Genomic DNA, 24,424 nt, shown 5'->3' on the forward strand with positions numbered 1-24,424 from the left:
GGTCCAAGAAGCTCGGAGAACCCCAAACAAAAGGAATCCAAAGAGGACCACACCAAGACACATCATAATTAAAATGCCAAGAGCAAAAGATAAAGAGAGAATCTTAAAAACAGCAAGAGAAAGAAACTCAGTTACCTACAAGGGAATACCCATACGACTGTCAGCTGATTTCTCAACAGAAACTTTGCAGGCCAGAAGGGAGTGGCAAGAAATATTCAAAGTGATGATTACCAAGAACCTACAACCAAGATTACTTTATCCAGCAAAGCTATCATTCAGAATTGAAGGTCAGATAAAGAGCTTCACAGATAAGGAAAAGCTAAAGGAGTTCATCACCACCAAACCAGGATTATATGAAATGCTGAAAGGTATCCTTTAAGAAGAGGAAGAGGGAGAAAAAGGTAAAGATACAAATTATGAACAACAAATATGCATCTATCAACAAGTGAATCTAAGAATCAAGTGAATAAATAATCTGATGAACAGAATGAACTGGTGATTATAATAGAATCAGGGACATAGAAAGGGAATGGACTCACTATTCTTGGGGGGGAAAGGGGTGTGGGGGTGCGGGAAGAGACTGGACAAAAATCGTGCACCTATGGATGAGGACAATGGGTGGGGAGTGAGGGCGGAGGGTGGGGCGGGAACTGGGAGGAGGGGAGTTATGGGGGGGAAAAAAGAGGAACAAATGTAATAATCTGAACAATAAAGTTTTAATTTAAAAAAAAATACAATAAAGTAAAAAAAAAAAAAAAAAAAAAAAAAAAAAAAAGATTAGCCACTAAACATGGTGCTTCTGGGTGTTTCCATTTGGCCTCATCTTTACTTCCTCTTTTTGTCTTTTTCTGTATGAAATACTTTTGTTGTTGTTGTTGCTAATCCTGACCCGAGGATATTTTTTCCATTGCTTTTTATTTTATTATTTTTTTTTTAATTAAATCTTTATTGTTCAGATTATTACATTTGTTCCTCTTCCCCCCCCCCCCCATAACTCCCCTCCTCCCAGTTCCCGCCCCACCCTCTGCCCTCACTCCCCACCCACTGTCCTCATCCATAGGTGCACGATTTTTGTCCAGTCTCTTCCCGCATCTCCCACACCCCTTTCCCCCCCAGGAATAGTCAGTCCATTCCCTTTCTATGTCCCTGATTCTATTATAATCAACAGTTCATTCTGCTCATCAGATTATTTATTCACTTGATTCTTAGATTCACTTGTTGATAGATGCATATTTGTTGTTCATAATTTGTATCTTTACCTTTTTCTTCCTCTTCCTCTTCCTCTTCTTAAAGGATACCTTTCAGCATTTCATATAATCCTGGTTTGGTGGTGATGAACTCCTTTAGCTTTTCCTTATCTGTGAAGCTCTTTATCTGACCTTCAATTCTGAATGATAGCTTTGCTGGATAAAGTAATCTTGGTTGTAGGTTCTTGGTATTCATCACTTTGAATATTTCTTGCCACTCCCTTCTGGCCTGCAAAGTTTCTGTTGAGAAATCAGCTGACAGTTGTATGGGTATTCCCTTGTAGGTAACTGAGTTTCTTTCTCTTGCTGTTTTTAAGATTCTCTCTTTATCTTTTGCTCTTGGCATTTTAATTATGATGTGTCTTGGTGTGGTCCTCTTTGGATTCCTTTTGTTTGGGGTTCTCCGCGCTTCTTGGACCTGTAAGTCCATTTCTTTCACCAGGTAGGGGAAGTTTTCTGTCATTATTTCTTCAAATAGGTTTTCAATATCTTGCTCTCTCTCATCTTCTGGCACCCCTATAATTCTGATGTTGGTACGCTTGAAGCTGTCCCAGAGGCTCCTTACACTATCCTCGCATTTTTGGATTCTTTTTTCATTTTGCTTTTCTGGTTGGGTGTTTTTTGCTTCCTCGCATTTCAAATCATTGACTTGATTCTTGCGCTCCTCTGGTCTGCTGTCGGGAGTCTGTATAATATTCGTTATTTCAGTCCGTGTATGCTTAATTTCTAGTTGGTTCCCCAATATAAGATCGAGGGTCTCATTAGTTTTCTTGTAGATCTCATTAAGTTTATCGGCGGCTTCTAAACAGTTCTTGAGAGACCTTAAAAGTGTGGTTCTGAACTCTATATCTTCCATTGACAATTTTGTCCTGTTTCTTTGTCTCCGAATTTTGTTATGCTTCCTTGGTGCACCCCCTAGTGGTCTTTGTTCGAAGTCTTATAGTTAAATCTTGATTGTTGTAGCTAATTCCAGGGAGGGTTTGACCTCCAGGCCAAGTGGCTATGAGAATCAGCTGTGTCAGCAGTGAGAGAACTTCTGTCCTCTAGGGAGGTGCTAATCTAGCCTTTGCCTGAGGCTATCTGGCAAATGCCTGTGTGCAGGGCTTGGGCGGGGCGGGTCGCACAGGATCAACAGGGTGGGCCGGAGAGAGCAGTTATGGCGACTCTCAGTCCTGTCCCCAGGGGCTCTGCCTCTCTGAGTCCCAGCACCCGCTGCAAAGCTCAGAGAGAAAGCTGCACTCGCTCTGACCGAAGCCAGACAGCCCCGCTTCTCCCGTTTGAGTCTGGGTCCCCAAAGACTCGCCAGGATCTGGAGCTCAGAGTCTGCGACTCCCTCCCGATTGAAAACGCCAACCGCGCCCTCCGCCGCCAGCCCGCTCGCGCACTCCGCACCTCAGAATTTGACTTCAGCACTGTGCCTCCTCTGAGTGTCCGTATGCGTTTCTCTTTCCTCCTAGTTGTAGGACTTCCACTCAGCCAGCGTTCCTGTGGTTCTGGGTGATGTCCCTTCCGTTTTTTGGTTTCACTTTTGAAGTAGTTGTTCAAAGCAGCAAACTCCGGCGTTAACCTATGCCGCCATCTTGGTTCTTATTTTTTTTTTCTTTATTAAGGTATTACATATGTGCCTTTATCCCCCCCCATTGCCCCCGGCCCCCCCCCACCCCCGAGGCAGGGAAGGCCTTTCTAAACAAGCAGAGAAATATAAATCTAATCCCTAAATAGAGTCAATATGGCAAAGATATGACTCAAGATGAAAGCAACACAAGCAGAGGTAAAAAATCCAATGCCAGAACAGCTCCCAGAGAAGACAAAGTCCGTGTCACCTCAGAGGAGGAACGGGTCCTGTGGCCACCAGACACATGGAGTGTGGAATCACTCCTTAAAAAACGCTAAGGAGACCTTCTCTCCTCCCCTGACAAGGACTAAGGGGTCAAGGGCAGGGCAGGCTGAAGGAAGTTGGTATTGTGGGAGGGGCAGCCACATGCTCTGTAACGGAAATAGGAACCCTTTTATACTGGATAATCTCAGAACCTCTTGAGACAGTTCCCTGAGGAGATGACGGAAGAGAATATGTCGGTGCAGTGCTGTTTGCAGCAGAGGCCAACACCTAACTACTTACTGGAAGGAACTTGGTGAGTTTAGCACTTGCATTACATTTAGCCCTTTAGTCTAGAAGACCTGGGCTCCCAGTGGGTGTTACAGGCGAAGGGCCTCCGAGGACACCAGGTGTAAGTGCACATGCAGGTCGAACAGCAGGTGCCCCTTACCCTCCTCCTGGTGGCACTCAGGTCACGGGGCTGGTGATGGACGCTTCTTCGTCTGCTTCTGCTTTGCTAGCGTCTTATAGCAAGTCCTTCCCCAAAGACAAACCAAGGAGAAATTTTGTTCACCTTAGAATTCAGGACTGAGTTAGGCTGGAGGCCCAGAAAGCCCACCTCCAGGTTCTTCTTTTTCAAAAATATATTTTATTGATTTTTTACAGAAAGGAAGGGAGAGGGATAGTTAGAAACATCGATCAGCTGCCTCCTGCACACTCCCTACTGGGATGTGCCTGCGACCAAGGTACATGCCCTTGACTGGAATCGAACCTGGGACCCTTCAGTCTGCAGGCCACTGAGCCAAACGAGTCAGGGCCAAGCTCCAGGTTCTTAAGCAAATAAGGGGTTTGTCTGGGGTGGCAGGCCAGGGCTCCAACTAATTTTTTGTTAATCCTCACCTGAGGATATTTTTTCCATTGTTTTTTTACAGCAATTGGGAGGGAGGGGGAGAAACATTGAGGTGAGAGAGACACGCATTGGTTGGTTGACTCCCACACACATACCCCAACTGGGGCAGGGGATCAAACCTGCAACCCAGGTACGTGTTCTTGACTGGGAATCAAACCCATGATCCTTCCGTGTGTGGGCCAACACTCTAACCACTGGGGGTGGCAGCCAGGGCTCCTCTCTCCTTGCTCCACCACCCATGCCAGGGGCTTCTGTTCCCATGGTCACAAGAAGGCAGCTGCCCTGCCAGGGGCTGCCAGGGGTCAGGGCCACTCCAAAGGCCTGCAAGGCCATGGGTTAGGCCAACCAAGACTATTCTTTTAAAAGGCCTCCCTGGGAGCTGCACCAGCGAGTTCCACTGCAGCTCACTGGCCAGAACTAAGTCCCACAAGTTAACCCCCACCCCTCACACACACGCACGGGACACATGAAGTGATGTAACGTCATACAAACGCCTCTGTGGGGCCCCCTTCAGCACTAAGGAACCCCTTCTCATTCAGCCTCAGCTGAGAGACGGCCAGAAGCTCCCTGTACATGAGTCACCACCCCAGATGATTTATAGGAGCGATTTATTTGAAGAAATATTACAACATATAAAAACTACATAAAGTCTTAATTTCCACTCATACAGTGGTAAATTTGATATAATGCATAATAAAAAACTTTTAAAATTCAGAATGCACAAAGTACTGCACAATTCGATCACTAAGTCATTAGTTGGTAAGCAAACCTTACAGAACAGCTTCATGTCAGCCAAGGCCACAAACACCGTGTACAACACATTTGAACTGACAGATTTCAACATGTTAAAAACAACATCAGTGCACATTGGGGATCCCTGGTGCCAGAAACACGGGCGCGGGAGGGGAAGCTAATCCTCGGCAGTTTTCTCCTCGGCAGTTTTCTCCTCGATTTTAACTAAGGAGAAAGAAAAGGGAAGTCACCACAGGGAATCTATACATCAGACTCAACAGGCGAGATCACAGACACTACGTCAGGAGCTACCGGAGTGCGCAGGCGTCGGTGTTAGGGGCCGACTGTAAAAGAACTGTGGGAGCTCTGCGTGAACATGCTGAGCGCGCTCAAAGGTGCCCCCTAGGGTTTCCAGACTGCCTGCGTTAGAGGCTGGGGCGGCCCACCCGGCAGGACAGGGGAAAGTGCCCCGGGACCCACAGCTCACTGTGCCGGGTCTGTTCTGAGCACCTGACGTGTGACTCGTTCCATCTCACGGCAGCCCAGAGAGAAATGAGGCCACTCGGGAGTGTGCGACTCGCCTGAGCTCCAGAGCCCAGCAGTGACGGCGAGCCTACGACACCGTGTCAGAGGTGACACGCGAACTCATTTTTTTGGTTGATTTTTCTTTGTTAAATGGCATTTCAATATATAAAATAAATATCAAAAATATAAGTCTTTGTTTTACTATGGTTGCGAGTATCAAAAAATTTCTATTATGTGACACGGCACCAAAGTTAGGGTTTTTCAAAATGCTGACACGCCGAGCTCAAACGGTTCGCCATCACGGGCCTAGAGTTATACCCTGCCTGCCTCAGCCCACCCACCTCACCATACCTGAGGCACTCTCTTGAGCCTTGGCCAACATACAGCGCTTGATCTCCAAGCCAATGGCTTTGGCCAGGGGTGGCGGCACGGCGTTACCCACCTGCAGGAGGGAAGGAGGGCAATGCCGAGTTTGGCACAGCTAGGGTCAGCGCCAGCCTCCACTCAGCACTGTGATGAGGACGCTGGGCCCCTGGCCTCCTGCTCACAGGGTCCCCAAAGCCCTTCCACCACGATAACCCCTCGGCCCTGCCCATCAGCTCATCCTCCCACCCCCAACACCAACCTGTCTAGAACCACCCACAGAGAAGGGGGCCATTAAAGGGCAGAGATCCAGATGTGGAAGCCACCTTGCTTCACTTTAGCTGAGTAGCTGCTTTCAGAGAACAGGACTGGGGGTTAAGGAGTGAAATGGGTTTTCCACTATGACCCCCAGGCACTCTTAGCTCGTTAAGCTATGTGTGTGCATTACTTGGACGGAAATACGTTCAATTAAGAAGCCAACCTGACCTGGCCAGTGTTGCTTCGTGGTTGGAGCATTGGACCGTGCACCGAAGGGTCACGGGTTCAATTCCCAGTCAGGGGAACGGAACGTACCTGGGTTGCAGGTTTAATTCCCTGGCCCGTCAGAGTACGTGCCAGAGGCAACCAATTAATGTAATGTGTCTCTCACATTGGTGTGTGTGTCTCCCCTCTCCCTTCCATTCTCTAAAAATCAATGGATGGGAAAAAATATATCCTGGGGTAAGGATTAAAAAAAAAAAGCCAACCTAACAAAACCCTAAGAATCAGTGAGGAACTGTTGGTCCATCTTAACCCTTAGCAACAGTGACTTCGCCACCAGACATTTAGTCTGCGCCGTCTCTGAAGTTCACTATAGTGAAACTTGCCTTTTTGGGTAAATCTGCCTCAGAGCAGCAACCAACATGCTTAGCCCGTGAGCACTGGGCCCAGAGACAGGGACCCTCTGTCCTGGTCGTGCCCGTGAGCACTGGGCCCAGAGACAGGGACCCTCTGTCCTGGTCGTGCCCCCGCTGGGCCTACTGAGGCCAAACAGCACCCCTGTGTGAGCTGTGCCCTCTGCTGAACCGCTTTCTACCCTGTGCAGGGGGCGGGGGGGGTGGGGGGTAAGAGGGCCTCCTTCCTGTCTGCCCTGCTCAAGGCCACGCCACTGACCTGCCGGTGCTTGTCCAGGATATTGCCAAACAGCCTGTAGGTGTCCGGGAAGCCCTGGGAGCGAGCACACTCCCGCACGCTCACCACACGGTGCTGCTCAGGGTGAAGCACACGGCCCTGGGGGCGAGAGGCAACGGTGGGGCCGGGGCACATGACCGGCCATTGTGGGCAGGCTGGGGAACTACGCCACGGAGAAGTCCAGCTTTCGGCCTCAGCCGGTGAGCCCGTCTCCTCAGCACCAAGGCGGGAAGTGAGGAGTGCTGACTCCTGACAGGCCACTCCCACCTCAGCCCGTGCCTGTCCCCTTCCCAGGCCTGACCCGGGGCCTCCATCCTACCTGCTTGCCCATGGGCTCAGGGTTGGTGACAGTTGTGCTGAAGAAGCCATCCCACTCGAGCCGCCCATAGAGGCCGGCCCAATGGTTGTGCCTGTTCCCGGTGTGGGGCAGGCACCAGGGGATGAGGGTGTTGAACTGTCTGGCCGTGGAGTCGCAGGCTTTGCCTGTTGGAAGAGACGGCTGCAATGAGGCTGAGGTTCCAGAACAAGAGGAGGCCCGGGAAGTACCTACAGCATTCTGTCCCCCCGGGGACAGAGCAGCAACAGGCCCTGTTCCTGGGCACAGCTTTCACAATGCGGACCCCAGGCTTGCCCCACCCAGGGCCACTGGGTTAGTGAGCAGCAGCACCAGGATCTCCTCCGGGAGACCCCCGCTGACAGTGCTCCTTCATCCGGGCTGGCTGCTGTGGGAACCAGGACCTGGGGGACTGGGCTTCAGGGTACATGGAGGGAAGCCACATCCGGGCACACGGGCGTCTCACCGCTCGCACAGGAGCAGACCCCTCGGAGGGCCCCCTTGCTGCTGCAGCCGTTCTTCCGGTCGTGGTAGGTGTACCGCAGCTTCCTGGTCATGGTGCCGTCTGAGAGCCGCACCTCGATGTTAGGCAGGTCACGCCAGTCTGAGCCCGGAGCCAGAGGGACATGCCGCATGCGGGCGGCCACCAATGCGCTCATGTCCTAGAAGTGTGGCAAGGCCCAGCTGTCACCCAGCTCAGGGAGCATCTGCAGTGGCCTGGGCACCACTGCTCTAGGCACTGGTACCACCACCACAACCAGGAACCCACAAGGGGTTTACATCCCATTTGGGCAGACAGTTACCTGAATGAACAGCTTAGGGATTACACATGTGCCAGGAGACAGAGCAAGGATGCAGAATAATGTGGGGGGAACAGGTGAGGGATAGCTTAGGGCAAGTGGGGGGAGGGTGCCTGAGCTGAGCCCTGCTGTATTAGGAGCCAGCAGCTGGGGGCACAAAAGGCCAGGTTTGGCGTATCTGGGACAACATGCAGAGAACAGGAATGGTGAGAGAGGTCAGTCAGAGGAGGACAGTGATATTCCAGGCCTATTCCAGGAAGAGCAAGAGCTCTGATTGATGCTTTATATGATTACACTAGAGGCCCAGTGCACGAAATTCGTGCACAGGTAGGGTCCCTAGGCCTGGCCGGCAATTAGGACCCATCAGCTCCCCATCCCTCCTCCTTCTCTCACTCCCTCAGTGCCCCCCCCAACCCCACACCGCTGGTCACCTGTCATGTTTCACACTGCCCTCTGGTGGTCAGCACACATCATAGTGAGCAATCTCCCAAGGGGGCACTTTGCACACATATATATATATATATATATATATGCTGTAGGGGCATAGGGGATGGGGGCAAGAAGAAAAGCACGAGGAAGTGAGGCTGGGGGAAAGATGGTGATGATTTGGGCTTGGCCTGTGTGGCTCTGTGGTTGAGCACTGACCTATGAATATGGTTTGATTCCAGGTCGGGGCACATGCCTAGGTTGTGGGCTCAGTCCCCAGTGTGGGGCGTGCAGGAGGCAGGTAATCAATAACTCTCATCATTGATGTTTCTCTCTCTCCCTTCCTCTCTAAAAATGACAGTGATTTGGGTTAGGAGCCAGGAGCAGAGAAGCTGGAGGGGCTGGGATCAGACTCTGCTTCCCACCCCAAGCCTTGGCTGGGCTCCCCACAGGTCTGTCCCTGTGAGGCAGCTGGAAGGAGGGCCCTCTGTGGGGCAATGTTACCTTACAGATGTGGTCCCTGAGGATAGGCTGGTACTGCGAGCCCCGGAGCTGCCTCTGGAACCAGGACTGGGGCTCCCCGTTGTACGAGATCTCCAGCGCTGAAGCCCCATTCCGGATCTCAGGAAGGTCAGACATTGTGTCCCGCACGGTGATGGTTCGGAACGGACATGAGCTCAGCCTGCAACAGAGCATGGCACTTCTGGGGACACATACTGCCGCTGTCCATCGAATCACAGCTGCCATCTCCTGACTGCTGGCACTGCCCGCTCTAGCGAGGACAACCCAGCTCAGAGGTCAAAGGGCTGCCTGAGGTCACACAAACAGCATTCTTCTTGGACTGTCTGGGAAGGAGACAGGCTACACTGGGTTCTGCTAATGACTACAGCCAGGCATCTAGCCACTGCTCTGCATGTGGTGCTCACTCGGCCAGAACTTGAGACTGGAAGTGGCAGAGTGCCGACGCCAAGCTTTCCCGGGGATGCCCACAGACACTGGCGCGGCAGGGTGAGGGGGCTCCTACCTAGTTACGTTGCTGACAAACTTCTTGTCGTCCACCACGACGCTCAGCTGGCAGGCCCGGGGTGCGAACACGTGCAGCGGCTCTGGGAAGAGGGGGAGCTTCTCCCCAGGGGCCGCAGCCAGGATAATGGCTCGCCTCCGTGTCTGGGCCACGCCGTACTGACCAGCCTGTGCACAGGAGAGCCACACACAGGGTCAACTGGCACCTCCACTGGCTGAACCAAGGTCTGGGGTCAGTGACACCCCACTTCCTGGAGTGGCTGGCTGCTGCACAGCTCACCCGGAAAACCCCCAATTAACCCAGCAAGTTTACTCCCAATAAGTGAGACCAGCCCTGCTCAATAGTTGTTGGTTAGAGCGTCATCCTGATACACCAAGGCTGTGGGTTCGATCCCCGTCAGGGCACATAAGAGAATCAACCAACGAATGCATAAATAAGTGGAACAACAGACCAATGATTCTCTCTCCCTAAAATCAATTTTGGAGAAAAAAAAAGTGAGACTAGATGAGAGAACCCCAGCCCATGTGGTGACCATTGGAGAAGATGGAAGTGAACCCGCTGGGGACCCGCCAGCTCCTTACAGAGCACCGAAGGCGCCCCATGGTGTCAGCACTTGTGGAGAAGAGGCTGCAGAGCCCAGCCAGCCATGGATACAGGGTCAGAGAACACGCTGCCAAGCAGGCTTGACCATGAGCCTGGAGCCCCCCGAGGCTGAACTAGGGAGAGCTGTGCGGCCCTGGCACTCCCTCACTCATGGCTTCCCAGCCAACCTTCTCTCCCTTCTCAATAGCCATCTCAGTGTTAGTTAAGCCAACAATGACTGAATGGATACAGTGGCTGCTTTCAGATAAGGCCTACTCCTTATGGGTCATCCCAAATCTTTACCCCTGCCACTGGAAGCCACCGGGAGTGAGACCTTTTACTCCCTCTAGGTGTTGGAATGCACATGTGCTCACCCAAAGGAAACGTTCGTTTTTACCCTGTAACAGCTTGGTCTATGTGTGGTTCTGCCAACCTGGCCTCACCCACCCTTCTGTGGAGATCTAGCTGCCGCCCGAGTATCAGACTCATCCACCACGTGCCCTATTCAGGAAAAAGGGCTGGAAACAAAGCAGCCAAGAGCTCCCTTGCATGCAGTCCCTGCTCAGTTACACAGGAGGATGCAGCTCTACCAAGACCCAAAGGGGTGGGCCTGATGGGACACTGGCTCTGAGCTTTCAGACCTGAATGCTGCAGGCTTCACAGGGGTGGATGCGGCCTCACAGCCATCGCCCTCTCCTTGCCAGCCAGCAGGCTGCCCTCCCAGGCCTGACCCTTTGAGGCTATTTTCAGTTGGAGACAGTTTGCTGCAGTCCAGGGACTGACCCTCCTCCCGCCCACATTCACCCTCCCATCTCTGCCCCATTCCCCGGGAGCCCACCTGCAACACGCCAAAGGTGCACTGATAGCCCATGCGGACCAGGCAGCGGAGAGTGAGCTTTAGGACCATGGAGCGCTTGAAGGACACGAAGTTCCTGACGTTCTCCAGGAGGAAGTACCGCGGCCGGTAGTAGTCACAGTAGCTGTAGAAGGCAGGCGAGACCACCAGAGTCACCACGTGGATCGAAATAAAAAAGGACCCGCTCGACCAAAAGCCATTCCCAGAAGGTCAATGTTTGGCCGTCAAGAAACGGGACCCCCAACTCTTAAGGTCTCTGACCAGTGGAATGCTTCACCTCAGCACATGGCCTTCAGCAGCTGCAAAGGCTACAGCAGTTACTGGTCAGCGGGCACATCAGCATCCAGCCCAGGGGTGGCTGTCTAGTTACCTGTGTGCAGCACTGAACAGAACCTGCTCCGATTACCTGAGGAAAGAGACCACCAGGGAGTTCTTGAACTTGGAGTAGGTGCGAGAGTTGAAGCGGTTCATGCCACTGAAGCCTTGGCAGGGTGGCCCGCCGCACAGCATCTCCACGTCTCCCTTCTGAGGCAGCTTCTGGCCAAGGGAGTTGGTCACCTCTCCAGCCATGACCAGCTTCAGCAGGACATTGCAGTCCTCCGTGAACACTGTGGACCCGGGGTTGTTCAGCCGGAACGCCTGCGCCGCGGGGTCCCACATTTCAATGGCCCACAGTGTTTGTGAGATGCCTGGCAGATAAAGGGACAAAGATGGGCTCTGACCTCCCTGGAATGAGACTCTTGAGTCAGAAAGGTGACCAGAGCCAGAAAGCTCTTCCAGGCAGAATGTGCCCAGTCTGGTTGTGCTAGTTACACAGAGAAAGACCTCGGGGCCTTTACCTGCTTGGTGGAATCCTTCCGATAACCCCCCACAGCCAGAAAACACATCCAGGGTCCGCAGTTTGGGCAGCTGAATGTCCACCTTGGGTTCCTTTGGCTCACTTGTCTGAGATTTTGGCCTGCCTTTCCCTGGAGGAGACAGACCACAAATACCTTATTGTTTCAGAGACGGCCTCCCTGAGTTGTTAATACAGAATGAGGTAACACCAGAGGCTGTTTTATACTGACCATAAATACCCGGTTTATAAGAGATGGACTTGAAAAGAACCCTATGGAGTGACAACATACCTTTCCCCTTCCCTTTCCCTTTGTTTCCAGGGCTACGGGCATGGTTGGGAGGATCTTCAAAGCTTTTGTTCTTGGCATTATAGGCCTGGGAAGGGAAGAATCACAATAGTCTAGCAGAGAAACACATTGGTCACCTCTCTAACAAGTTAGTTTGATAAAGAGCTACTTAATTTCTCCCTGAATGTGGCCATAAACTATTAGCCATTAATAAGAGTACTTCGATTTTACTACATGCAGATAAATTGTATTAATACAAATATTCTGTGGTTGACTTCGAGATTCTTGCTTTTATAAGTGCCTGGACTACTCATTCTAAAAATAAGCAAGTGTTATACCAAGAGTCTCATCTAATGAGGCTACCTTCACTGGAACCTTGGAAAACAGACACGTGTCACTTTAAGTGTGCCCACACAGGAAGGCCATGCTCAGACAATTTAAAAGTGATCAGCTTGGTTAACAAACTCCTGGCTCTTCTCTCAGTAACAAGGGCCAGCTGCACGGCGTGTGGTCCTGGCCTGGACACAGCTGGAGGGACTAAGGGGCAGGGCTGTGTCTCCCGGGGAGAGGGCCCCTTTCCCTAACTCACATCAAGGCACTGGCCAGGCTGGAAGAGGCCTTCAAATACATTTTAGTTGCTTAGGACACTCAGATACTACACTTATCATTGTACTTTTTGTGTTTCCTTAAATTGATTTTTAGAGAGAAGGAGAGAAAGAGAAAGATCAATGAGAGTGAAACATTGACTGGCTGCTCCTGCAGAACCCCCAATAGGGATTGAGTCTGAAACCAGGGCGTGGGGCATGTGCCCTGATTGGGAATCGAACCAGAGATCTTTTGGTGCGTGGAACAACACCCAACCAACTGAACCACACCGGCCAGGGTTCATTGTACATTTTAAAAAGCCAAATGTAGAAGCATTTGAGATCGTTGCTTCCCAGCAATTGCTATCAATTTGGCTCAAATAAAGGCTTATTTAAAAAAAAAAAAAGAAAAACAAAAAGCCAAAAGTTAAGTTTCAGACTTGAATGTATAATTAAACTGCTTTCTCAGGGGCAGTGAATTTGACCCAAAACCCCTCCCTCCCATAAGCCCAGAGCATTACCTCAAGGAAGTAGAAGCGGTCGGGGCCGCCAGTTGAGAAGTCCTGCAAGCACCCCGGCAGGTCCTCCCCGTATTCCACAGTGCAGCGGCCCTGCACATCGCTGAAGTCCACCACGGCCTCCTCGTCGCTCCAGTAAAGCAGGTTGATGTCTGTATGGTAACTTGCTGGAGTGGATTTGTGGGTGTTCTCCGGCCTGCAAGCAGAAGAGTCTTTGTTAAGCAATTCTTAAAATCAAAAACATGTTCTTATTGATTTCACAGAGAGGAAGGGGAAGGGAGAGAAACATTGTTGAGAGAGAAACATCCATCAGCTACCTCCTGCACACTCCCTACAGGGGATCAAGCCCACAACCTGGGCATGTGCACTGACCGGGAATCAACTGGCGACCTCCTGTGAGCCACACTAGCCGGGCAGCAATTCTCTTTTGCTGTGAACTGACAATGAGTTGAATGGTACCATATTCCTGGGGATGATCCAAGAATCCATCGGTAATGACCATGACCCCCAGTCAGGTCAGCTTGATAATTATCCTTAGTTGGCACTAGATACTATAAACAGTGGAATTCTTTGCAACAACCATGCCTTCCGTGCGCATTTCACAGGACTGGACAGCTTGGTGCTGTGGAGAAGCTAACCATTATGAAGAACTCAACATTAAACCTTAAGGAGTTCGGTTGGTTGAGTCATTTGCTTGTTCTTCGTTTCTCCACTGCAACCCGAACAGACTGGCCCTGTGTCAAGACTATAGCTGCACCCTGGCCGGCTCAGTTGGTTGGGTATCATCCTGTGCAACAGGTTTTCCGGTTTGGTTCCCATTCAGGGCACATGCCTGGATTATGGGCTCAGTCCCTAGTAGGGGGTGTGAGGTTCTGCTCTCACATTGATGTTTCTCTCTCTCTAAAAATAAATTAAACAAACAAACAAAAAAAAAACAGGCTGCGGCTGCCTGCCTCAGCCATGCTCTATTAAGAAGCATGTCTAGAGCTTCTTTTCCTCACCTATACATCCAGACTTCTCCTTTCTTTCCCGTTACAAGTGATTATTACAAGGACTTCAGAAAGTCTTTGATATACATTAGTCAAGAAGTGAAGCAACAATGCCAAAACCGGTTTGGCTCAGTGGATAGAGCGTCGGCCTGTGGACTGAAAGGTCCCAGGTTCGATTCCGGTCAAGGGCATGTACCTGGGTTGCGGGCACATCCCCAGTGGAGGATGTGCAGGAGGCGGCTGATCGATGTTTCTCTCTCATCGATGTTTCTGACTCTCTATCTCTCTCCCTTCCTCTCTGTAAAAAATCAATAAAATATATTAAAAAAAAATTAAAAAAAAAAGAAGTGAAGCAACGTTATAACTATCTGTATGGCTTAGTTTCAGGTTAACTCCTAATTACTACAAATTACTCGGGTCCCAGAAAAAGACTCGGTGCAGCCAAGACCTTGGAAAAGCATAGAGCTGGGAGGGACAGGAGAGAGGGTGGAACGGTCATAAACAGAACCCTAGGTTCTCTGGGGCTGCCTCAGGCCAAGCCCAGGACATTCTCCCTCTGCCTTTGTCACATTCTGAATTGAGGCTTAAGGATTTCTTTGAAGATAGAACTCAGCAGCTTTAAAATAAGGTCTAAAAGCAAGGGTATGAAATATAATTTGAGTCGCTGTCAGCACTCATCAGATCATCAGAAACACTTGAGAAACAGCTACCTTTACATAACTTTTTTTATATCACCAAGGATATTTTTCCATTGAGTTTTAGAGAGTGGAAGGGAGGGGGAGAGACAGAGAGAGAAACATTGATGCAAGAGACACACTGATTGGTTGCCTTTCACAAGCACCCCAATTGGGACCAGGGATCGAGCCTGCAACTGAGGTATTTGCTGGTGCCCTTGACTGGAATTGAACCAGGAACCCTTTAGTCTGGGGGCCAGCACTCTATAACCGAGAAAAACCGGCTAGAGCTCTACCTAACTTCGAACATCACTGTGTGCAATGTTAGAACCCATTTCAGGCAGAACTTTCTGGAAGTCTGCTGCCTCCTGGGAGAGCAGAGGACACCACCGACCTGTAGAACTTGTTCAGTCTGATCTTGATGTCTGTCTCATTGGGTTTGCCATTGTTCTTCTTGACACAGAAGATCTCTCTGATGCGGCCAATTCGGTATGGCTCAGGGGCGTCCAGGTTGCTGCCTTTGATGTAGTCGGAGTATTTCCGGTAGTGTTCTGGATACAGGTCTTCATTCACAGGCTCCTTCCGTGGGCGTTTCACAGGACTGGAAAGCTTAATGCTGCAGAGTAGCAAACATTACACATAACTGAACATTAAACCTTAAAAAGTGGATAGTTCAGCATGACTGATCAGTGACAATGGCTCAGACAACAGCTGGTACAAGGGGTGCAGGGTGGGGATATTCCAAAGCAGCTCAGTAGTGGCCCAGGGAGCCTGGCCTGGAACTGGCAAAGGGGGCACTCACTTGAACGTGAAGGCCTCCGGGAGAAGGTACACGCCGTCGCCCACTCGGTACTGGATGCCGTCCTTGGAGGCTGAGCTGTAGAAAACCCGGTCCTCCAGGTCCTCGAGCAGCTCCAGGGCCCTGGGAATTTCCTTCTGCTTCATCTCAACCAGATGGGCACAGCTGGCGCAGAATCTGAAGGAGCCGAGGACAAAAGGAAAAGGCCCTGAGACGGCAGGTAATGACTGCAGCAGAGCTGCTGGCTTAACCCAGAGATGCTGGTGACCAAGAGAAAACACCTGCAGGTGTCTGAAGGAACTCGTTCTCCTGGACCTGATGCTCATACTGTGAAAGCACTTATTTGGGACCAGAGTCCAGGGATATATACAACACAAGAAAACATCAAGCCTGTCCCACTTTTGAGTATTTGCTCTAAAAACCCTAAGACATTAACAAACAGAATTTGGAATATGATAAAAATAAACCAGAAGCGAGAATACAGAGTGGTTCAGTTAGGAACTCAAAATATCAGAGCAGGCTCACACTATCTATACGAACAGCAGCATAATATGCTAATTAGACTGGATGTCCTTCTGGACGAAGCCATGGCGGGCAGGCGGGGGCTGAGCCAGCCACCACGGCAGTGGGGCCGAGCCCTTTGCACGAATTTCGTGCATCGGGCCTCTAGTTAGCTAATAAAAGCTGAAGAGGTAGTTGGTGAAGTTCAATATTTCTGCTTAAAGGAGAGCTGGAGACTGCCTTTAACATGGAGATCAGGTCCAGGCCAGTTTTTCTCAGTGGTTAGAGCGTTGGACCTTAGACTGAAGGGCCATGATTGGATTCCTGGTCAAGGGCACGTACCTCAGTTGCAGGTTCCCCAGTCTCAGTAGGGGCGTGTGCCGGAGGTAACCAATTGATATGCCTCTCCAAGTCGATGTTTCTCTCTCTCCCCCTCCTCCCTCCCTTACACTCTCTAGAAATCAATGGAAAAAATATCCTTGGGTGAGGACTTAAAAGGCAGACTCCCTAAGAGCAGCCACCCACCAGTTAAAATAAAATGAAGTCAAAAGATCTCACTTAGAAGATAGCTAAGAAACAAAAGAAAACACATGAAATCTGTGGTATAGACACTGAACATGCAAAAAGGCAGATAATGAAAAGATCAATCCTACTCCTGGACAAGACAGCTTCTTATGACGGTAACTCCATGCCCAGGCCAGCCATACACCTAAAGCCACTGCAACAAAGCCCGGCTGGGCCCTGACCGGTGGCTCAGTTGGTTGGAGCATCAACCAACCAACCAACCAAAACGGTTGCAGGTTCCCGGTCAGGGCACATACCTAAGTTGTGGGTTCCACCCCCCAGTAGAGTACCTATAGGAGGTAACCAATCAATGTTTCTCTCCCTCCCTTCTTCTCTAAAAATAAAAAAAATTGGACTTTAAAAAAGTCCTCAGGTGAGGATTAAAAAAAAAGTTTTCAAAGCCAGGCTGATCTTGGATTAACGAGGAAAACAACCAGATAGTGTCCAGGAAGCAAACCCAGCAGATGGAAGCACGTGAAAAGCCAGAGGGATTCACACAGAAGCAGGGTGTCCTCCCCCAGAAGGTGACCAGCACTCACTTGTACTTGTTGTCCTCAGTTGGTTCAGTTTTTGGAGGGGACTCAAATCTTGCGTAGTCTTGATCATACCACAGCTGGTAGAAATAGGTCTTCCCGTTGTCCTCTTCCATCAGGGTCTCGGGATCCATGCCTCCCTTTGGGACAAGGATGCTGTGTCAGGCATGACCCCACAGTGAGGGAGGGCACATGAGGGACGCTAGGTACTCACCTCCATGGCCCAGTTTTCCGACGGAGCTTTATAGACGACCGTCACCTTGCTGTGAATGTATGACAGCTGCATGTCCTCACACTCGTCTACCAGGAACAGCTCCAGGGGGTCCGATGTGGCCCCCAGGACCGTGTCTGTGCCGGCACAGAACCAGTGGGCGTGAAACATCGGCCCTTGGCTGCTGTCCTCCCACAACGCCGTGACCCTGGTGTCAGAGGAGCAGAAGGGAAGGAAGTTCTAACGTCACCGGCAGATCTGCTTCGAGTTTACTTGGGAACTTTTTTTTTTTAAGTTTGTCTCGAGCAAAGACCTGCTGCTGCTTTTCTTGCAAACAGGCATCTCCTACCTGCTCAAGAGAGAGTGTGTGCTGAGGCCAAGCAAAGGGAAATATACAAACCTTGCTAAGTACAGTGGTTTTGAAGAGTCATCTGGAATAACAGATACACAGTCCCCCACTTTCAGGGTTTCTGAGTCAATGCACACCTTCTTATAGTAAGTCTTCTTGCCATCAGTCTGAAAACAAAGAGCTTATTTCAGGTGGAGATGGGTTTGAAGGTCCATGCTAGGCTTGGTGTTCTTGTTAATATAAAGGCATAGCCCATAATGATTTCGTTAAGAAGGCATGGCTACTGCCTGGCTCCCAGAGAGCACCCCACTCCCTAGGCTGGAAGCACGCCCACTGTCTACTATCAGCTCCGCCCTGGCCAGTCAGCAGCAAATCAGAGCCCAGCATTGCAGGTTAACAGCACCAGTCCCAACTATTCACTGTGGTCTTAAAGGCACATCCCATCCCTGGTTCCTTTCCGCCTCATTCCTCTTCTCCCACAAGAACTGATCCCACCTCAGGGCTCTGCCCTGGTTCTTCCCCACATCTTCATGGGACGGTTCCTCTCCCACCTTCTGGGTCTCAGCTCAGCTGTCACCTCCTTAGGAAAGCCTCACGGCCCCAGGCCCCTCCACCTTTCTACCAGCCCAGGGGACACAGTCTGTCCTCCTGCCCTGGAGCATCAACACCACAGGGCAGGGGCTGAGCCACATCCAGGCCTGAAGCAGCACCCGGCAGAGGGAGGCCTCGCGCTTGCTGAATGAACTGACTGTATCTTTTACTTATGAACATCGAGAAAGCAGTGCTAGGACAGTGATGGCGAACCCATGACACGCGTGTCAGAGGTGACACACGAACTCATTTTTTTGGTTGATTTTTCTTTGTTAAATGGCATTTAAATATATAAAATAAATATCAAAAATATAAGTGTTTTACTATGGTTGCAAATATCAAAAAATTTCTATATGTGACACGGCACCAGAGTTAAGTTAGGGTTTTTCAAAATGCTGACACGTCGAGCTCAAAAGGTTCGCCATCACTGGCTTAGGACGTTTGCTTTCTAACTTTGGTAAAAGAACTGAGCCTTAGATGGGGAGATGACCACAGAATGACCAGTAAGGGATCTGCTAGTGCCCAAAAGACACCCACTGCCAGGCAAGAGATGATGACAACTCTTCAAAACGAGCTTTGAAGGGGAAGCAGCCTGACACCCTTAAACTGTGTCCATTACCCATTTTGGAACTTGAAGGAAACCAAGTCTTTGGGCAGACAAACAAAAACACATTTCTTGTGTGTGGCCACGGGCCTGGACCATGGCCTTGCAGCCGGCCGTGCTCTCTCACGAGGCAAGCGAGCAGGATTCAGGCTGCTTAAGAGGCCTGGTGGCGAGACACCAGGAAACAACGTGCTTCCCAGGGGGGCGGCCGTAAGAAGACGGAGAACCCGCTGTGGGATTACCTTAACAGCCTCTCCAATCCAAGAGATCCGGTCCTTGTTCTGTTTCTTTTTCTTCCCCTGGTGCATTTTTTTGGGCGACGGCATCTCTGGGATATCGTCGTCCTCTTCTTCGTCGTCATCTGCCTCCTTCATGGCCATGTTGGGACACCTACAAACTCATGTGTATAAGCAAGACCCTTTTTATAAGTAAAACTGCCTGGGGCTGTTGGGGTCCGATAACAGGACAGGCCCGGGGACCATTCGAGATGAAGCACTGCTGCCTGTCCTGCACATGTCAACACAGTTACCCACACACAGCGCACAGCCCTCAGCCGGCACTGTCCTCTGCTACCAGACATCACCCGCCAAGCCTACCTCCTCTTTAGGCAGGCTTGTTTGCTCCGGCCGCTACCACCGAACTTAACCATATCCTTACAGGCTTTACACGTTCCACAGTCGGGCTGCTGACAAACCTGAAAGATATTTAAAAAGTCAAATGACCATTAGTAACAACTGGTAACCAGGTTTTTAATGAATTACAATTTTAGAACTTTTATATTTAGCCTCATTTAGAGGTAAGGGAACTGAAGAGTTAAGAACAAGGTACCAGTCATATACCCCCAGAATAGCAAAGGTTAAGCTGGGTATGTTGGTGTTGAAACATGTGGGGAAACTGGCTCTGCTCACAGGTTTTAAGTTGGTAGCACCACTTGGAGAGCAGTTTTCTATATCAAAGTTAAATATAGAACCCACACCCCAGCAATTCTACTTCAAAATAGGGGCAGCCCTAGCTGGTGAGCTAAGTGGTTAGAGCGTCGGCCCACAGACTGGAGGGTCTTGGGGTTTGATTTGGGTCAAGGGCAAATACCTCGATTGCAGGCTCAACTCCGCCCCCCATTTGGGATATGTGCAGGAGGCAACCAATCGATGTGCATCTCTCACATCAATGTTTCCTTCTCTCTGTCTTTCCCCCTCCCTTCCATTTTCAAAAAAATAAATAAATAAATAAATTAAAAATCAATGGGGAAAAAAAACATATATATACTCGGGTAAGAATTAACAAAAAATTTTAAAAGAAATAGGGGTAGACACTGAAGTCTCGTTCAAGGATGCTGCTATATCATGATTTCTAATATCAAAAGTTGCACATTATCGAGGGGTAAGTTGGGACTATTATATAATGCAGCATGATGAAATAGTCAAAACGAATTAACTAGATCTACCTACATGAACACATAACATGATTACAAAAAATACCAGTTATGTATATTTAAAAAATTTTTTAAGGCTTAGATACATGCGCTAGATGAAAAAAAAGTAAAACCAAAACACGAATGGTAAGGATGTGCAAATTCCTGTTAAGGGCTGCCACTAAAAAAAAAAAGAGCTCTGAATCCAGTGGACAGTGTGAACACAGGGCGGTTCTAAAGGTAGCTGCACTGAAGCCGGTTTGGCTTGGTGGATAGAGCGTTGGCCTGCGGACTGAGGGGTCCCGGGTTCGATTCCGGTCAAGGGCATGTGCCTGGGTTGCGGGCACATCCCCAGTAGGAGATGTACAAGAGGCAGCTAATCGATGTTTCTCTCTCATTGATGTTTCTGGCTCTCCATCTCTCTCCCTTCCTCTCTGTAAAAAATCAATAAAACATATTTAAAAATAAAATAAATAAATAAATAATAAAAACAACAACAACAACAAAAAACTAAAGGTAGCTGCTATATTTTTGCATCCAGGTGTTCGCCCAAAATAAGTCAAATAACAGATACCAAAATATATCCGATCTCTGGGTCACAGAAGATTAGGGGGATTCAAATATTTAAAATTCACAGAAAGAGATTTGTTTTTTAAATATATATATATTTAATTGATTTTAGAGAGGAAGGGGGAGAGAGAGAGAAACATCAGTGATGAGAGAGAACCGCTGATCGGCTGCTTCCTGCACACCCCACACTGAGGATTGAGCCCACAACTCGGGCATGTGCCTTGACCCGGAATTGAACAGTGACCCAAGTTAGTGATCGGGCATTAACAGCAAAGCATCCGAGCCACCGATTTCAACAGCCGTCTTATCAACCTGTTTGTTCTCCGAGGCATGCAGTTCTCCCCAGATCACCAACTTCCTCCCCGCTTATGTCCTACGGGTCACATTTGAACAGTGAGCATCTCAAGCCAGAAAGAGAAAGTGAGTTGCTCAGATTGCATGGTGAGCCCAGCCCAGGTGAGGTTACCTCGCAGACGCCACACCGCCGGCGTTTGAAGGCATTCTCCTTGTCTTCTCTGTCATCCTTTTCGATTTGCTCTGCGAAGAAAGTGTCGAAGATCTGGTAGACCAGCTTGGTGGTGGTAGCTTTTGTGGGGCCTTTGTCCTTCTCCTTGGTGGAATGACTGATGGCTCGACGTTTTTCGTTTCTGGGAGAAAGGTTCCCATCATGTTAGCAGGCTGGGGAAGAGTGTGTGGGACACTCTGCCTTCTCTGCAATCAGGTCTTCAATTTTATTCCTGCTGCATCCTTACCTTCTTCCTAGGGTGACCCCAACCAACTTGATCAAGTCTCTCATGCAGGGGGTCAGGAAGATGGGCAGTTCATCACTGTCCCCAGCCGCATCGTAACTCTCTACTTGTTCCACCACAAACTGAGCATGTCGAAGGAGAGAATCCTCAGTGAATCGATTCAGGTTGAGCGTGGAAGGAGGAACCGTGGTCTTTAAGAAATAACATCAGAAGTTTCTTAGGCTTAAGCAAAACTATTCTAATTGAACTAAAAAAGTTTCTGCTAATTCTAGACATGAGTTTCTCAGCAATATCTATATAGCACGTAAAAGGTGCGAGTCCCAGATCACAAATGACCTAACCCCGTACCTCAATCTTATTGATCAGGTCCTCGTAGGTCGCATCACGGTTGTTCTGCAGGAACTCAACGACTATCTTACTTATGTAGATCTTCTCCTGCATTAAGTTGAACATTGGTGAGTACTCTGGGCTGGGCTCCATTAGGATGTACTCAGCATAGGCTGCAGTGAACAGAAGATGTTGTTAGAAAGCAGTTTGAACCTGATGGCAGCTATGGTGGCTGAAGAGCACAAATGAGTCTATGAAGCTTATGAGGAGTCTAAGTCAGTGGTCGGCAAACTGTAGCTCGCGAGCCACATGCGGCTCTTTGGCACCCTGAGTGTGGCTCTTCCACAAAATACCACGTGCGGATGCACATGTACAGTGCGATTGAAACTTCGTGGCTCATGCGCAGAAGTCAGTATTTTGTGGAAGAGCCACACTCAAGGGGCCAAAGAGCCGCATGTAGCTCGCGAGCCGCAGTTTGCCCACCACTGGTCTAAGTCATTGCATACCCAAATGTCACAAACATCAAGTGCAATCAGAATTATTAGCGCATTCAGAAGTGGCCTATTTGAGCCGACTAGAGAACTGGCTGAGGAGTTTTCATTTCGCTCATCTCTGGCTTTTGAAATTTTGCCTGGGTTTGAGTTGCAAGAATATGACCTACTTGTATAACTAGAGCAGCTGTGGGCAAACTACGGCCCACGGGCCTCCGGCCCGTTTGAAATGAATAAAACTATTGAAAAAAAAGACCGTACCCTTTTATGTAATGATGTTTACTTTGAATTTATATTAGTTCACACAAACACTCCATCCATGCTTTGTTCCGGCCCTCCGGTCCAGTTTAAGAACCCATTGTGGCCCTCGAGTCAAAAAGTTTGCCCACCCCTGAACTAGAGAGTTGATTCCAAGGCTGGTTGTAATTAATAGGAGAGGCCATCCCAGAACCCCACGTGATTACCACATGTTTAGTGGTGTTCACGTGAGCTTGTTGAGACGTCCCAAAGCCCAACCAAGCCCCCGGGAGGACAGAAGCAAAGTCTCCTTTCATAACCCAGAACAGTCCACAGTTAGCACATACTTACCGGTGCTAAAGCCAATGAGAGCCTTTTCGCCTCCGTCAAAGCCAGTGATCCACCATTCAGTGATGGGGCCAAGGTTTTTGCCATTAACACCACCTAAGAGATGGAAAAGAGGACAGTTTCTTGAAAGGAAATGGACTCAGAGCTATGAACTCATATCAAAATCTCAGTGGGCCCAAGTGGCACTCGAAGTGCCCAGCTGAGCTGATATCCCTTATCAGCCAAGCCAGGCAGTCCTCATCAGAGGCAGAGAGCATTTCCTTATAGCTGTTCAGAGACCGCAAGCCCTAACTTTAAGAGGCAGGGATTCCAGCTGAACAGTGCTTTGCAGGCGAGTTGTTTGTTTTTAAGATATCTGTCCCAAACATAAGCAGGGAAGTTCCACTTACCTTCAGGAGACGGGTCATCATCATATATCGGTTTTGCTGAACCAGAAAAGTAGAGCTTAATATCCTTCTCAATGAGACCAGTGTCAATGGGGCACAGGTGACCATGTTTACAGTACACACTAGACGGGCAACAAAGAGCGTGTTAGCCAGCTGACCAGTGAAGGCAAGCTGCAGCAGAGTCAAGTTCAGACACAAGTGACAGTGACTACCTGCAATTCCTAGACTCTTATCTTTCTGGTTGCCAGATCACTAGATGAGTAGTGTTCTCTGACCCAAACAGCTTCTACCTGATCCTCCCACCGGTGCATCAAGAGTACAGGTAGCCTGGCCGGTGTGGCTCAGTGGTTGAGCGTCAACCTATGAACCAGGAGGTCATGATTGGATTCCTGGTCAGGGCACATACCTGGGTTGCTGGCTCGATCCCCAGTTGGGGGGCGGGGGTGGGGCGTGGTGGTGGGTGTATGTGCAGGAGGCAGCCAATCAATGATTTTTTCTCATCATTGATGTCTCTATCTCTCTCCAAATATATCTTAATATCAATAAAATTATTAAAATATTAAAAAAGTACAAGTATCTGCAAAGGCAACACCAAGAGATCAGTGAGACAGTGAATGATGAGAAATCTCAGAGAGCAACTCACTGCACCCGCGCTTGGCATGATGCTAACAGAAACATCAGCTCTCAAACACATTCTACTCCTAGTTGTGCAACCACTTCTACCTAGCTCCAAAACATTTTCATTGAACAAAATAAAACCTCATACCCATTAAGCAGTCACTCCCTATTCCCTCTCCACCCCCAGCAACCACAGATCTGCTTTCTGTTTCTATGGATTTACCTCTGAAAATATTTCTTATATGGTTAGTTTTGTGTTTAATCACGTAAAGCATATTGTATAATGTCATAAAAAGTGAGGCACATCAGGGATATGTGAAGGAAGGGCTTCCGCCTCTGTCTAGGGGTAAAGCTCAGGTTTAAGGGCATTAACGGTCCCACCATCCAGAGACACTCCTTGACAGTTGGAAGAATGCTCCTCCTTCAGCAGGATAAATCAGGGGTTCTGCTTATGGGCCTGC

The 24,424-nt window shown here is 49.4% G+C and overlaps 1 protein-coding gene across 7 annotated transcripts in view; it reads right to left on the reverse strand.

Moving 5' to 3' along the window:
* Positions 1–4,564: 4,564 nt before the first annotated feature.
* DNMT1 (DNA methyltransferase 1) overlaps positions 4,565–24,424 on the reverse strand; it is a 41,518-nt gene continuing 21,658 nt past the window's right edge. For all 7 annotated transcript variants that reach the window (XM_036313621.1, XM_036313618.1, XM_036313617.1 and 4 more), the window contains 24 exons: positions 23,349–23,467; positions 22,963–23,055; positions 21,905–22,056; positions 21,560–21,747; positions 21,274–21,454; positions 19,423–19,520; positions 19,069–19,216; positions 17,683–17,798; positions 17,286–17,490; positions 17,078–17,211; positions 15,477–15,650; positions 15,069–15,290; positions 13,015–13,207; positions 11,913–11,997; positions 11,625–11,753; positions 11,192–11,474; positions 10,768–10,909; positions 9,348–9,514; positions 8,828–9,005; positions 7,564–7,759; positions 7,083–7,246; positions 6,746–6,862; positions 5,582–5,672; positions 4,565–4,930 (listed from right to left, as the gene is read on the reverse strand). In XM_036313621.1, the coding sequence (XP_036169514.1) occupies positions 4,884–4,930; positions 5,582–5,672; positions 6,746–6,862; positions 7,083–7,246; positions 7,564–7,759; positions 8,828–9,005; positions 9,348–9,514; positions 10,768–10,909; positions 11,192–11,474; positions 11,625–11,753; positions 11,913–11,997; positions 13,015–13,207; positions 15,069–15,290; positions 15,477–15,650; positions 17,078–17,211; positions 17,286–17,490; positions 17,683–17,798; positions 19,069–19,216; positions 19,423–19,520; positions 21,274–21,454; positions 21,560–21,747; positions 21,905–22,056; positions 22,963–23,055; positions 23,349–23,467 (3,622 nt within the window). In that variant the 3' untranslated portion in view covers positions 4,565–4,883. The remainder of the gene's footprint in view (positions 4,931–5,581; positions 5,673–6,745; positions 6,863–7,082; positions 7,247–7,563; positions 7,760–8,827; positions 9,006–9,347; positions 9,515–10,767; positions 10,910–11,191; positions 11,475–11,624; positions 11,754–11,912; positions 11,998–13,014; positions 13,208–15,068; positions 15,291–15,476; positions 15,651–17,077; positions 17,212–17,285; positions 17,491–17,682; positions 17,799–19,068; positions 19,217–19,422; positions 19,521–21,273; positions 21,455–21,559; positions 21,748–21,904; positions 22,057–22,962; positions 23,056–23,348; positions 23,468–24,424) is intronic.

Source organism: Myotis myotis, unplaced genomic scaffold, assembly GCF_014108235.1.
Source record: "Myotis myotis isolate mMyoMyo1 unplaced genomic scaffold, mMyoMyo1.p scaffold_m19_p_6, whole genome shotgun sequence".
Classification (NCBI taxonomy): Eukaryota; Metazoa; Chordata; class Mammalia; order Chiroptera; family Vespertilionidae; genus Myotis; species Myotis myotis.